The sequence below is a fragment of the Medicago sativa genome, chromosome 7 (assembly GCF_051527215.1).
Source record: "Medicago sativa cultivar Bolivia chromosome 7, Bolivia_mono, whole genome shotgun sequence".
In the NCBI taxonomy this organism is placed as follows: Eukaryota; Viridiplantae; Streptophyta; class Magnoliopsida; order Fabales; family Fabaceae; genus Medicago; species Medicago sativa.
This window is the reverse complement of record NC_140755.1, coordinates 90,748,149-90,763,728: the sequence shown is the minus strand read 5'-3', so window position 1 is coordinate 90,763,728 and position 15,580 is coordinate 90,748,149. Positions and strand designations below refer to the sequence as shown.

The window sequence follows — 15,580 nt, the reverse complement described above, 5'->3', positions numbered from 1 at the left end:
ACCTTCCATCCAAACACACTTTTAAAATTGGGTAGAAAACTATTAAACCAAACTACATCGATGAATGATAATTTAGTTTGATTTTGTTTTTTTTGGCGGTGATAGATCTTTTTTTGTGGCGCGTTTAATTTTGTTTAATTGAATTAAAAATTTCTTAAATAATTAAATTATTTTATAAAATATAATTTATGAAATCTTTCCAAAAAAAAAAAACTTTTGCGTGAAATTTACATCAATATATAAATGGGATACACACTTTTGAGCTGAATTTTTTTCTTCTGTATTTACCTTTCATTAAAACTATTTTAACGTTTTTGTAATATGATTTAAATTATCAAAAAAGGATAATTAAATCTCGTTAAAACAATAACAATCCACAACAATAGAAATAGAAGAAACAATTTTTTTTTGTGGCCGAGATTTGAACTTCGCACTCGTATATTATGTATTGTCCATACAAACTGAGCTAAGTTTACGAGAGGACAAATCGGAGAAACAATATGCAAGGATAAAGAAAATAGGGTTAATTATGTTTTTGGTCGCTATAAAATTGGGACCTTTTAAGTTTAGTCCTTACTTAATTTTAATAGTTCTTTTAATACTTAAAAATAATTTATGCACCCAGTATTAGTCCATTATCAATTCAAATTTGTTTAATTTATGCTTAAACTCTTTAGTTTTTTGATCAATTTTTTGTAAACGTGTTAAGAACATTACTAAAAGTTCATCGCAAAAAATTGTCGCAAAATTTGATTCTTACGTCCAGATTTTGTTAATTTTATTTTTAACCTTTGTTGTTTTAAAAAATTCATATTTAATTCGTTTCATCTTAAAAAATTCTAAATTTTAGTAAATAAACCTTTCATAATGTTCTAAACTTGTCTCAAAAAAATCGATCAAAAAGTTAAAAGTTTAAGGATAATTAAACAAACTTTGTTGTAATAGGGACTAAAATTAGAAGTAATTTTTTTGTAGGGACTAAAATCAATAGTATATATATAAAGTAAGGTTTTTTATGTCACATGTCACTTCCATATTCATTCTCAATATTTTTATTATTTTTTATTTTTTATATTTTTAAAAACAAATATTTTATTGGGTTAATTAAGTAAATGGTTCCTGTAAATATTCAGAATTTTGTTTTTAGTCCCTATAAAATAAAATCACACTTTTTACTCCTTATAAAATTTTCCATCAGCATTTTCAATCCCTATAAAATTTTTCCATTAGCATTTTTAGTCCCTATAAAAAATTTCCATCAACATTTTTGGTCCCTAAAATGCTTAAGGAAAATGTCACAGGGACTAAAAAATATGATTTAATTTTATAGGGACAAAAAACAATACCGTGAATATTTATATGGACTAAAAACTTAATTAAGCCTATTTTATTTAACATAAATATCTCAACAACATTTTGATCTTATCCACTCAATATTTTCTTTAAATTTTTATTGAATTTCTAATATTTTATATAGCAGAAATATCTCAACAAAATACACATAATACTTTCAACAAAGTTTACATATACGATCTTATTTTATGATTAAAAGACTCCAATTTGTTTATTTGTTTTTAGGAAAAGAAGCTTCAATTAGTTATTACTAATCTTTTAGCACTATATCATTCAATTAGTTTTTATGTTTGAGGGAAAAAAAAGGTTCGATTAGTTTTTTTTTGATAAAAAAAGGTTTGATTAGTTATTATGTTATATTTTAGCAGCATATTCTATGCAAATGTTAACTATAAATAAATAAATTTTCGTTAATCACGTGTTTACATATTTTGAGCACAAGCAGAAACCCCAAGCCTTCTTTTTATCTAAATTGTTTCCTTCTTCAGGTTTGTCAAACACCAATTTTATTATTTCTCATACATATACTTTGATATATATATATATATATATATATATATATATATATATATATTTCAACCACTTTCTTTCATTTCAATCGATTTTTCTCACTCATACGCATGAGCCACGAAACAAACCCATGATCACATGTTTAAAGGGACCCAAAACTCTTACCACTTGGACTAATTCATATTATTGATTTTGTTACACTTTTTATTCTTACATTGGACATTCATCTCATCATTTATATTTATTTTTATGATATTATTATAATTGTGCATTTTCTTTCTTCAGGTTTGACAAACACCTACACTATAATTTCTTTTACTTATACTTAGATTTCTATATGATATATAAGAGGGAATAGGTCATTCTTGAACTTAAGTTTGAACTAACACCTACAAGTGAGTTTATGGATTGTTTTTTTCAATTTCGCATGAAAACAATACCGCTCTTCTCTCCATTTTGATTCATAATTGAGTTTTTTTTCTTTTTTTGTGGTGGCCGGGGTAATTTGAACCCCAGACCTTGCATATATTAATGCATTGTCCTTACCAACGGAGCTACGCTCACGAGGACATTCATGATTGAGTTTGTGACATCCATTCCTATTTTGTTTTATATTTATTATTATTATTATTATTATTATTATTATTATTATTATTATTATTATTATTTCACCAGTTCAGTAGTTTAGCAATAGGTATTTATTTATGTTGACATGTTCTGTTGTTTTGTTTTATTTATTTATTGATTGATTTATGTCACTACATTGACTGATAGGCATTGTATACATTTTGTTAGGATTTGTGAATTCATTCGTAGTTGATATTGGTGCGTGCCATTATAGCGGACACCTTGAGCCCAGTAGTCTATAGGAGCAGAATCATTTCTAAATAACAAACCAATCACAGTCATCTAAATAACAAACCAATCATAGTCGTTTGTATTTCTAAATATGTATATATCAACCACTTTCGAATCCTACTTTTTAATATAACATGTTTTCATCTTTTTGTTATTTTTATTTTTTGATTTTTGAAGACAACTTTTCAAACAACATCTTAAAAATTTCTAATCACATTTTCTGATCACCTATTCACATACTTTGAGAACAACCAGACTTACTATAAATACAGACTATTTTTGAAGAATATGACCACTGTGAAGTTAGTTAATGATTCAATTGTTTTTTCTATGCATTCAAATTCACATCGTATAATGAAATTTTTAAAGTTGTTTAGATTTATACTTGATTTATATTTTTAAAGAGTTAATTCATATATCTATTGTATATTTATTTGTTATAGTTTTTTTTGCTTACATTGAATATTAACCTAACCTTTCATATTATTTTAAGATATTATTGGAATATTAACAACAAAGAGAGAACTCACAAAATACAAAGGAAGTCTTCAATCAACTAATTATATGCCTAACCCGGGCAACGCCGGGTTACTAAACTAGTACCTATTAAAATTAAGTAAGGAGTAAACTTAGAAGTTCTAAATTTTATAAGGATCAAAAACATATTTAACCCAAGAAAATATTAAACACTAAAAATAAATATACTTGAAAAATGTTTTTGTAAACATATACGCGGTTTTTGTAAAGCAAATAAATAAGGCTTAATTGCACGTTTGGCCCACTATCTTTCCAAAAGTTGCGATTTTGGCCCCCTAACTAATTAAAATACAAAACAGTCCCCTATGTATTGGATCTTGGGCAGTTTTGACCCCCAAGGCCACTTTGGACTTAAGTGAGGTGCCACGTGTCGACCATTGTGGGTGCCACATCAGCGAAGACTAAGTCAAAAGTGGCCTTGGAAGCCAAAACTCTCAAAGATCCAATACATAGGGGGCTGTTTTGTATTTTAATTAGTTAGGAGGCTAAAATCACAATTTTTGAAAAGATAGGGGCCAAAAGTTCAATTAAGCCAATAAATAAAGAGGGAATACGTGTTTTTTGTTCGTGTTATCCTCTCTGACACTGTTTTTCTCTCTACTCTTGAAATACGCTACGGCGGAGACCGTTGCGATAATCTAGAAACGCAAAACTGCTTATCGGAAGCAGCGGCGGCTATCGCACCACCCTGCAATCGTGCAACGTCGTTATTACGGTCGAACATACAAATTGCTTTGATCAAACTCTGAATTTTCTCAACATTCATCTCTACTCTGCACTAATTCATTTTCCGCGTTCCTCTATCAATTATCCCAAACCTTTCAAACCCTACCAATGGCGAATGATGCAACCGAAGATTCGTCAAAATTCGAAGACGAATACTCACCTTCATCAACCGTCATCAAATTCGACCGTCCAATTCCCTTACTCCGAGGACCGTTACCGGCGAGTCCTTCCGATGATCCATCCGCGGGTCCATACGTTCTAGCTTTCAAAGACTCACAAGCTTGGGCTTCTTCGTTCATAGCCTGCGAGCGGAAGATTGTTCAGCAATGTGAACAAGGGGCGAGGATTGGTTGCGCAATTAACGCTTCTAGCAAGTGTAAGCCTCCTTGGTGGAAGGTTTTGTCGGGTGTTAAACTTGAAGATTTGAAGGAACGAGAGGCTTGTGAAGTGCGCGAGATGGAGGAGTGTTTTGCTGTGGTGAAGGAGAAGTGTGTTGGTTTTGCGAAAGAGAAGTGTTTGGTGCCGTTTAGGAATGCGAGGATTAAGGTTGGGAAAGGGGTTTTGAATTTGAAGGAAGCTGTGAAGTTGATTAGCTGGGTTTCAATGCCGATGAATGGAATGAGTTCTAAGTGTTTGATTGGTGGTGAATTCCGTATGACTAATCGAAGGGCTAGTGAATTGCTTGGTTCGGATGATTGTGTGCGAAGAATTTTGGATGAGAGGCAACGAGGGACCGAAAATTGAAAAAATGTTGAAACGAGGAAGCACATCCTGCATGATTTTGTTATATGATACTCAAGGTAGGATTTCTATGTTCTAATGTTTGTTTAAAGTTATTGGTTTTGCCCTTTGTTATGTCGTGCCTTTAGGTGAATTAGAGATTATATGAACTTGTTGGTTTGCTATAAAGGAAATCAAGAAATCCCTATTGCACTTGTGCTCTGAGTATTGTAAGGAAACTTGAATGGCAATGTTTGAAATGCTAGCACCATGGGAAATTAGGAATGTAGGATTACTAGGAATCTATGATTTCTATACTTGGGTATTCTATGTTTCTATTGAACAGTTTATATTTTAAATTTGATACCAAAACTTGATTTGAAATCCCAAGAATTGATGTCTAATTTGGAACTTTGGTTTGAAAATACCAGTACAATACCAACTACCAAGAAACCAATGAACTAAACTAAAACTAAGATGAGTTCATAGACCCAAGTCCCAAACAATTCATAGACATCAAATCACAATTTAAAATTGATGGATAAACTCATAAATTACAAGATAGGTTCACAACATATCACTTAAAAAGAGTATAATAAGTTCCAAAGTCGCAGGATAAATTGACAAATAAGATGTTTTAAAATTACTAAAGGTTTGAGGATGGTGAGGCCAAGCTCTCCCTGTTGAGTTGGGTTTTGATAAAGCTAGGCTTCAGCTCGTTAGAGTTGCATTCACTCACCTCATTGCCCTATTGGGTTAATTGCAACCTTACAAGTTACAACCATAGGTTTGTTTCCATTTTCTGCTTCATGGCTTTGTTTATGTTAGAAGCTATGGGATTTTGACTCGATAGAACATTGTTTGCCTCTTTAACAAATGGGCTCAGGTTGGGATGTTAGATGCATCAATGGAGTCGAGTGCTACAATTGTTAGGTTAATGTATATCGCATTATGGATCCTTATCATAGAGTAGGCCCAACCAATTCACAAACATCACATCATAATTTAAAATTGATGGATAAATTCAAAAATTACTAGATTCGCAGCAGAGTATTACAAGTTCAAAAGCCACAGGATAAAATTGACAAATAAGATGTTTTAAAATTACTAAAGGTTTGACGATGGTGAGGTCGAGTTCTCCCTGTTGAGTTGGGTTTAACTTGACAAACCTAGCTTCAGCTCATTAAAGTTGCATTCGTTCACCTCATTGGCCTATCGGGTTAATTGCAAACTTACAAGTTACAACAATAGGTCTCTTTACTTTGGCTTTGTTTATGCTAGAAGTTATGGATTTTGACTCAATAGATCATTGTTTACCTCTTTAACAAATGGGTTCACGTTGGGATGTTAAATGTGTCAATGGAGTCAAGTACTACAGTTGTTAGGTTAACGTATAGTGCATTATGGATCCTTATATTTCTTTTTTTTACTGACAAATGTTATTAATCAGTTGTTAGATTTTTTTTTCTCCTTCATCCGGGTTTGACCCTTAGGTCAAATGAGTTGAGCTACCCACCCAACCCCTGTTTCCTTATCATTCAGTTGGTGCATTTTAGACCTTCTAAGAATAAACAGAACCACTGTCATTTTAGGTATGTAATTGTATAGGGAAAATAAACATTATGTTGTAAACTCTTTCAATTGTCTTCAAACTCACAATTAGGGCTGGAAATGAGTCGAGTCGAGTCAAACCTGTCCGAGTTCGACTCGACTCGATAAGAATTGGTTCGGCTCGAAACTCAACTCGAGTTTGAAACGAACCTTTTTTTTAGCTCGAGTTCGGCTCGTTTAAAGTTCACGAACAACTCGGTTCGGCTCGTTCGGTTCAACTCGTCTGCTCGAATTGTATACTTCAAAAGCTCTTTTTTTTGTCAAAAATATATGTCTTCGAATTTTACAACAAACAAAAATATAACTTAAATAAAACTATGAAGGTAGAAAGGCAGTAGCACTTACTACTGTAGCGCAGACCATGTTTTACATTGTATTCATCATGCACCTCTCTTATATATATATACTCTCCCTCTCAAATATTTTCAAAACTTCCGATGTGGGACTATTTGTGTACAAATGTTTGTTTAAAAAGCCTTCAAAAGGTATTAACTTTTTTCCTCTATTATTACAATTATCGTTGATTTTTAATCAAATTAGTAATAATTCCTATGAGAAAAGTACATAATAATTATAAGAAACTTGTAATAAATTACATATTATATAAGAACATGTAAAATTATATTTTATATATATCGAGCTGGTTCATGAACCAAACGAGTCGAACCATACTCAACTCAAGTTCAACTCATTTATTTAACGAGCTTAATTTTCAACTCAAGTTCAACTCATTTGGTTCATGAACCAAGTTCAACGAATCAATTATCGAATCGAGTCTCGAACTATTTTCGAGTTAGTTCGGTTCATTGCCACCCTTACTCACAATTCTATGCGAGTCTACCCAAGTTAATGCTAGAACAATTAATAAGTGAGTTAACTTTTTGATGCTTAGGGTTTGTAACTCGAACAATTCTAAGTTAACTCAAGAGTTTGACCACCGTGATCACAACTAACCAACAATTGGTTTGTTGTTCTGTTACGCTGTGTAACTGGTTTAACAAATTTAAAGGTTGAGTGGTGGCGTTGGCTTGGGATCTTAGAGTGTGCTCCTCCTCAAGGTCTCAGGTTCGATTCTCCCCTGTGCCAATTTAGGTGGGCTAGTTTAGCTTCTTCAAAAAAAAAAAAAAATCTTAATTGGATGCTGCCGTTTATCAGCACTCCCGTAAAAAGCGACCTCCTCCTCAATGTGGAATAAGTTAGGGAATATTCCTTGAATGCTGGCTGTAGGTTCCCAACTATTCTCCCAATCATGGAAACACACCCATGTAGCTGGACAATTTTCTTTGAGAATACCAGCCATTTGTATTGGAGCGTTTAAATTATTTTTTACTTGTTAATATCTATCTAGTTAATAAAAGATTTCAGTCTGTGTTAGTTTGTGAGTGCAGTAAAGTGGCATTCAAATAAGCAAGTATGCATTTTCTAGATGATGATTCGAGAGCTCTTCAACTCTCCCAAGACTGAGTTACTTCACAGCTACCTCACCTCTTACAAACTAACAATCAAACAACTAACTATAGGCACATCTACCAATTCTTTCCTCCCACAAGACATTAGGTGAATAAAATGGATAAAACGACTGCAATTACAGAACACTTTGTCAATACTCATCGTCTCCACCAGATCTCGTCTTCGTTTTCAACAACCCTTCCTCTTGAATCTGTAATCCCCTCTTCCAGCAGCATCACCTTCAATTGTTTGTTCTTGCATACTTGTCCTGGGTCAAATATATCATTGTAATGAAAACACAAACAACCCTTTCTTGATATTCCTCTCCTCATCGGTCTTACACTCCGAGCTGCTCCTTCCACCATCTTCTGTGGCAATTCCCTGAGAGTTGCCAACATGGATAAAATTAACTTCTGGCGAGTAATCATGCTTAGCGTCCTGGTTCTCGGCCATCAATGTTCACTCCTCGTCATGACCAACCCCATAAAACTCTCTGCTACCCCCTCCTTTATATACAGAAGTGGATGATTGACCCACCCGTTTCCTCAAAATAATGCTCCTTTCATCAATTAGCATGGGTAAATCATCTGTTTCCGCCCTAACCACATCCCTTATATGAACTTGTTGCTCCTTTCATTCAAGGCTTTGGGTTTATGCACCCTTATTTCCACCCTAACCACATCCCTTATAACCTATTCACGAAATTCCATTTAGATTCTATTGTTGGGTAAATTTTAAGGACCCAGGTAATACCTTAAATTTCTCTCTATATTCACAAACAGAGCCTTCTTGTTTCATCCGCGACAGTAGTTCAAATATGTTTTCCACCAGCGTTGGCTGAAATTTTTTCACAAGTCAGGATATTCAGAGCACATTCCCACCACTGCATCCATGACAATGCCTTCTGTTCCACCAGCATAAATGGACTGCTTGTTTTTTACGAAAGGATCGATCAAGTCTATATTTTTCCTCAAAATGTTGCTCCTTATTTATCAGCATCACGACATGACTCTGCAGCCACATTCACCTTTCTTCCTCCATGAATTCCTCCAATAACTTCACTTTATACTGCTTGTTTATGCAGAAATGACCAATTCTATATTGTTCATCACACCTTAAGATGCTTTAAATGGCCTCCCCGCAAGTGGAAGGTGGGATTGGACCCCTCGGATTAGTCGGTCCTTGGGCCAGATACTGAGTTTTCAAAACAAACAAAAAAGATACAGTCCCCTCTTAATCCTGCCTTGCATTTCAGCCTCAGATAGCCTCCTGAATCCCTACTGTCCCGTCGACCAGCCCACTAATGTTTACAGAACCTGTTCTGCCACCAAATCTGTCTTAACTCAAGAGATTATCAAAATGATTCTGAGTCATTGCAGCCTTAAACCCCTCTCAAGATATGTAGGGTTTGCAACCTCTGAAACCGAGAGCTCTCCCTTTTAGTGCTCGTTTGGATTGGGTTATTTTTGAGCTTATGAAAAATAGCTCATGCAAATAAATCAGCTTTTATGTTAATTCATAAGTTCTCACTAACGAAAATTGTTTCTTCTTGAGCTGCTTTTTCGTAAACTACCTTGACAAACTTATGAATAATACATAAGAGCTTATTTATTTGCATAAACTGTTTTGCATAAGCTCAAAAATAAGTTAATCCAAACAGGCTCAGTGCTATCACTACCACCTGTATTTCTTCATATATAGTTCCTTTAATGCGAGAGTACCACTCTAACTTGTTGGCCCAAACATATACATAATCTCCTGAAAACATAGGAATGCCACTTCTTCATTCCCTGAGCACCTTCTTATGGACCCCAATCTCCTCTCCATTTTTATGCCAACTAGTATGAATCCTTCTTGCACGATACCCACAAATCTTGGATAGATGGATCTATGATACTACTTAAAAAATTATAATAACTGGATTGAAAAAAGCAACTGAATTGAAATTTGATTGAAGAACTCTAATTCACAAGTTCTATACTGGTGGGATAGTAGAATTGGGCTAGGGCAAAAGATATAATGAATACCCTTACCCTCTGGTATTTGAAAGACCAAGACTCTCCCACAACAATGATCACACTCAATGTCTTCCCTCTTTCCTCTCCCACCCTTTCAAGTCTCTCCCCTACAATCACAACTAGAACAGCAGTTGTTCTGTTACGCTTTATAACTATCTTAACTAATTCAGAGACTGGGATCGTCTGCTCTCTTTCTGTTTCTTCTCACATAAACCCTCTTAATTGGAGGCCTCTGCTTGTCATAGAACAATGTTAAAGCTTCATAATCTGAATGAATTATTTTATGATGCCTGTGGTTAGGTAGTAACTTATTCTTCTTTGGTTGGTGCAGAACGTTATCAGAATTGCCATCTCATAGAGCTTGGAGAATCAAAGTATCCAGGTTTTTCTTCCCTCTAAATTTTGATCTACGTTTTTTTTTAATAAGTTACAAGGAGGTATTTGTTTGTGTAGTTGCATCACGACTTGAAAAAATGCTCTATTATAGCCCCATCTATTTTGACGTTTCATAAGGTAATGCACACAGAGGTTAGATTCTAACCTCTGTATTCCGGAGTCTGACTGAATTGAATATCTTTAAATAAAATCCGCGTCCGCCATGTACTTCCTTTATGCAATGTTGTCTTATTGTTCTTCCGTTTGGCTAGTTTTAACCCTACTCTTTGGAAACCTGAATTTTATGAAATGCAACCATAATGTGTTCCACCCCCACCCCTCCACCCCACCACAAACAGACACAGACATAATGATTGGAGATATTTTGAAGGGAACTTAAATTATTTTATTTCCATATTATTTATTATTATGTATAGATCAATTTGCTAGGTTAACTCCCAAGTTTCAGACTGACTTGCTCTAGCTATTTGATTGCATTTGGAATGGAGCTTCATTGTTTGTCTATCAATTAATGTTAGTTAAGTATACATTCTGTCTTATTAGCCTTGCTAGTGTCTTTGGTCAAGAGTTCAACCATACGCTGAGATGTGAAATTTGTTGTATGTTGTAGATATTTATTGATTAACATGGTACTGTCTCTGATTTATCCTCCTGTTTGTATGCATCTAATGGCTAAGAACTTATGGTGCTTTTAATTGAGAGGTTAAACAGTTTAGCAGTAACTTTTAGCCACTTGGGAATAGCTCAAGTTATAAGAGACAAATGGTGAATGAGTTAGCATGCTTCCCTTTAAGAGCGGAATGATGGTGAAGATGTGTATATTCTGTTACCCAGTACTTTATGGGCCAGATCTAGTTTGCAAGTCTTGACACATTAAATAAAAAGAAGTAGGCCAAATCAAAATTTTATACTTTGGATCAATTACAAATATACACACTGCAAATCGATATGGCGAACATTTAGATGTCATTGAAGCCTATAGTGTTGACCATTCTCTTTAAAGTAGTTCCTTTTTTAATTACTTAGCTATTTCAAATAGGGACATTTCAAACATTTTTTGTATCTTTTTTTTTTTTTTTTTTGAAATGGCTAATGTTAAAATTGTCAGTAATAGTTAATATTCTGTTGAGAGGGGAGATAGAACCCTCAACTTCCTTATCACTCCACTTCTTAACTTTCCCACCCCAGCCATAAAACCAACTTTATATCCCCATTTTTTATATCATCTTTACGGAGCATTAGGTTTGTGATTTGAATCCACTTAAAGTTTGTTACTTCTTGAGGTTTACCTTTAGCCGAGGAATTGTTTTGATTTGACTCCCTGGTCATTGCTTGTAGTTTTTTCTCAATGTGAAACTGGGTTGTTAGAGTGAGAGACTAATTTTTGAATAATGGATGATAAATTTGCATTGATTTGAAAGATTCACCCACACAGTTTAAAGTAACTGGAATATACATTTAAATGATGTTTGGTTGTTTACCATAAAATGATTGACATAGTACAGCAAGACGATATGTCTTGCGAAATAAAATATGTAGTCCTTATCCGAGCATTATTGGCACGTAGCTATCATATTGAATATGATGTTTGTGGTGGTGATGATTGATTAGCAACCTAATCTAATTCCCAAAGTCTGTTTTTTGGCTATGTCCCTTTGTCCTGTACTTTTCACACATCGCAAAGGGCATATTGAAAGAAATAGACGAGTAGAATAGGTTTTCTTCTCTTACTCTGGCAGAACGGTATATTCTGCATATCAGTCCATTTTTTAACCATAGCAATCAAATCTTTTTCTCACCGGATGGAGTCAATTACATAAATCTATTGATATTATAAAATATTTTAATGAACTAGATTCGAAGATAGATTCATTTACTGTTAAATTTCTCTGTTGGTTTATCCAATAGTTTTACTTGATTCATTTATGCTTGGTTATTGGACTATACTTTTCCTCCTTATTGACGTTTAGAGGCTATTCTTTTGCACTTTCTCTAACAACCTATAATGACTTTTCCATTTTTTCCACAAAATAGGTATTGTAAATTTTCTCTCTTACAGTTATATTTTTAATCTGTCTTGCGTAATCATTTATCTATTATAACATTCTCATATGTCAGACCATGCTTATTTTCTTGTTTATTATTTACTTTTTTTTGGTGGTGAGTTTATTATTTACTTTCGTACAACAATATGAATCTTATAGTTGCGTGAAGAATAAAAATTATATTAACAAATTAGTGATATTTTATTATCAATTTTTTAAAAATTATACAGCTTATTATGGATATCTCCGTGTATGCTGATGCAATTTTTTGTATTAGTACGGGTGGTGGGGATACTAGGATTCCCATGAATTTATCTCATAATTATTATAAAACAAAGACTGGGTCATCTTGAAAAGGATATTTTCCTTTATTATTTCCTCGTGAGTCGACATGGTAAGGTGCTGCGAAACTGCACTGAGCTAAAGACAACCAGACATTTGTATTGTTTGTCACGTACAAAGTTTTATTTCAGCTTGACATTTCAAAACCAAAATGTCTTTTTCGTGAGATAACTTGTTAGTTGTTGTTTACTGGTTTCTTTTCTGCAAGTCAGAACATACTGCTAAATATGTGAAAAATCAATAGGGACGAAGTTACCAGGTAGTTTCGCTTAGTCAACAAAAACTACCCATCCTAGTCCTGCTACGTACATAGGGACCCCAAAGTACTCATTTCTTTCCATAATGACCTACTTTGTTCGATTTTGTGCACTAATTTAAAGATACATGATACTCCCTCCGTCTCGCAATGTGTAATTTTGATCTAACTTATTTGACCGTATTTTTCTATTAATATACAAGATTCGTCTCGATGAGTATTTTTAGAATATCAAATTTCCATAATTTTTTCTAATATATTATTCAAGATATTTAAGCTTAAAGTTATGCATTTACATGCGTAATGAGGTCAACTGTGTCAAGTATTATAGGACGGAGGAATTATATATATATATATATATATATATATATATGAGATTTGCTAGAACACACGATGTTTATGAATTTGTTTTGATAAATAATTAAAAATATCAATATTTTAATAATTTTTGTTAATAGATAATCAAAGATAATGAAGGTAAAAATTATGCATTACATAGGTAAAAAATCAACTCGTTTTTTTTTGTTACAAAAAGTTTAGGTGGGTTCGGCTCCGGTCACCACCAGGGTCAGGGCACGCCTCCAGGCTCAAAGGGCACTTATAGAGGTACTTACAGATCACCCACCAACACTGCCCTCACATCGGTAGAGGGAATCGAACACACAACCTTCTGCAAGGAAGTGGCCTGTTCCTTACCAACTGAGCCAACATGTGTTGGTAAAAAAAAATCAACTCGTTTAAGGACAAGGATGTAGAGTTTAAGGTGAAGTAAAAAAAAAATAAGCGTATATTATTTTTGCCCTTGAACTTGTAGCGAGTAGCCACAATAATACCTTAATGTAGCAAAATTATAAAATAATCTTTAATTGTGCTTCGTTAGTCAAAATAATATATTATGTCCTTGAATCTAAAAACTATTTTTGATTGCTTGTTGATTTTATATGTCTAAGGATTATTTTGACTAACATAGTTCAAAATAAAACACTATTTCAAAATTTTGTTACATTGAAAGACTATCGTGACTATTTGTTACATATTTAATGGAAAAAAAATGACGATTTGCTCAAAAGATAAAGAAAGATGACCATTAGATATGACGACTCTCTCCTTTTAAACTTAGTGCGATCTGGGTACACATTGTCCTAACCTTTTGAAAGTAGGTTAGAAAATAGTGTGAACAGGGGTTCCACATAAAGATAAATTTAGTAGAAATGAAATATTTCACGGCCGGAAAAGGCATTGTACTTCTCCAGTTAAATGTGTTAGTTTTAACTTTTAAGGGTCGTCCACTATGCAATATTTAAAATTATTAGAAATTTTAATGGTACTATTTAATAAAAAAAAATCATGGCTTTTCTTATATTTACCTTGTTGTGTTAAGATTGTAACTTAATTGATATCGGTTTAATATGAGATATATAATTATTTTTTGTTATTTTTAATTAAATTAGTATCAATTAAGTCAATATTTCAATCGTAAAAATAAAGAGGATCATTAACATCTACTACCACGAGATGACATCTGTAATCGTTTGAGTTTTAATTATTTTGAAGTACTAGTTCACGTTAGGCCATTTATAAATGTGGACAATATTAGAATTTCTCTTTTGTTTAAGAGTTTAATTTCTATAATGCAAAGACAATATTAGAATTTCTATAATTTCTATAATGCAAAGAAAATGCAAAACAGTCCCAGAATGTAGACTATGTTCGTCAATTTTATGGACTAAAGTGACTAACAGAGTCTACATTCAGGCACTAAATTGACAAACGGAGTCTGCATTCAGGGACTAAATTGACAAACAGAATCTACATTCAGGGACTATTTTGCAATTTATCTGCATTTAAGGACTAAAGTGACGACTCATTTCCTATTCAGGAACTAAAGTGATTAATCTCCCTTATTTTGCACATACATCTATCCAATGATTTGGCATCATTCAATATATCTGTAAAATAACTTTGCACCGAAGTGCATACAAATTAAATTATTTGTTTAAACTATAGATAGTTTAGTCATTGGTATGATCTTTATAAAATATAATTGTTGATCCACATTTTTTTATATAATAATTTAGGAAAATGCTAATATGTGTTCTTATGACACATGTTACCATGACCGAATAATTTCTTCCCACTTTTCATGTAACTTCTCTCGTGGAAATTCATTGCATCCACTTTTGTGCATACTAGACATGATATGTTTTCTATGATTACCTGCTACCTTTCCATAAATGGAATGACACACTTCCCCATCCATAATTATAAGATCTTTTTACAGAAATTAGGTTGTTTCTTAATATTAATACAAATTATTAAATACATCCATGACTTTTAAAAAAAATAGTCATTATTAATATTATCAATTTTTCTTAGAATATGAAAAATAAATATTAATTAGATAATTAATAATAGTCATAAACATTTTAGATAAACTTACTATCCCAACAACTTTATTTTAATATTAGTGATTTTTGTTAGAGATTCTATAATAAGGTACGAATTGAGTATTTAATACTCCCTCTATACCATACTATTTGTCGCATTTGATAATTTTACATTAAAAAAAGATGATAAACGAAAGAAAGAAAATAATAATTTTACTCAATTATCCTTATTACTTAGAAGATATTACGATGTATTTTTATTATCATAAATGTAAAATGGAGAGTGATGCACCTGATAATATTTTTTTTTTTGGTAGTGGCCGGGGTTTGAACCCCGGACCTTGCATATTTTATGCATTGTCCAACCAACTG

At 32.9% G+C, this 15,580-nt stretch overlaps 1 protein-coding gene across 2 annotated transcripts; it reads left to right on the top strand.

The window, feature by feature from the left end:
- Positions 1-3,825: 3,825 nt before the first annotated feature.
- Positions 3,826-14,663, top strand: LOC146910124 (uncharacterized). 2 transcript variants are annotated; one of them, XM_085725951.1, is made up of 3 exons: positions 3,826-4,784; positions 10,114-10,164; positions 14,577-14,663. In XM_085725951.1, the coding sequence occupies exon 1, from the start codon at positions 4,093-4,095 to the stop codon at positions 4,726-4,728; it is 636 nt and encodes a 211-aa protein (XP_085582077.1). In that variant the 5' UTR covers positions 3,826-4,092; the 3' UTR covers positions 4,729-4,784; positions 10,114-10,164; positions 14,577-14,663. The 2 variants fall into 2 exon arrangements, with proteins under 2 accessions (XP_085582077.1, XP_085582076.1); XM_085725950.1 differs by lacking the exon at positions 14,577-14,663 and having other exon boundaries at positions 10,114-10,826.
- Positions 14,664-15,580: the final 917 nt, after the last annotated feature.

Coding starts and splice junctions, on each gene's coding strand:
- LOC146910124 (XM_085725951.1), top strand. CDS start 4,093: ATGGCGAATGATGCAACCGAAGATTCGTCAAAATTCGAAGACGAATAC.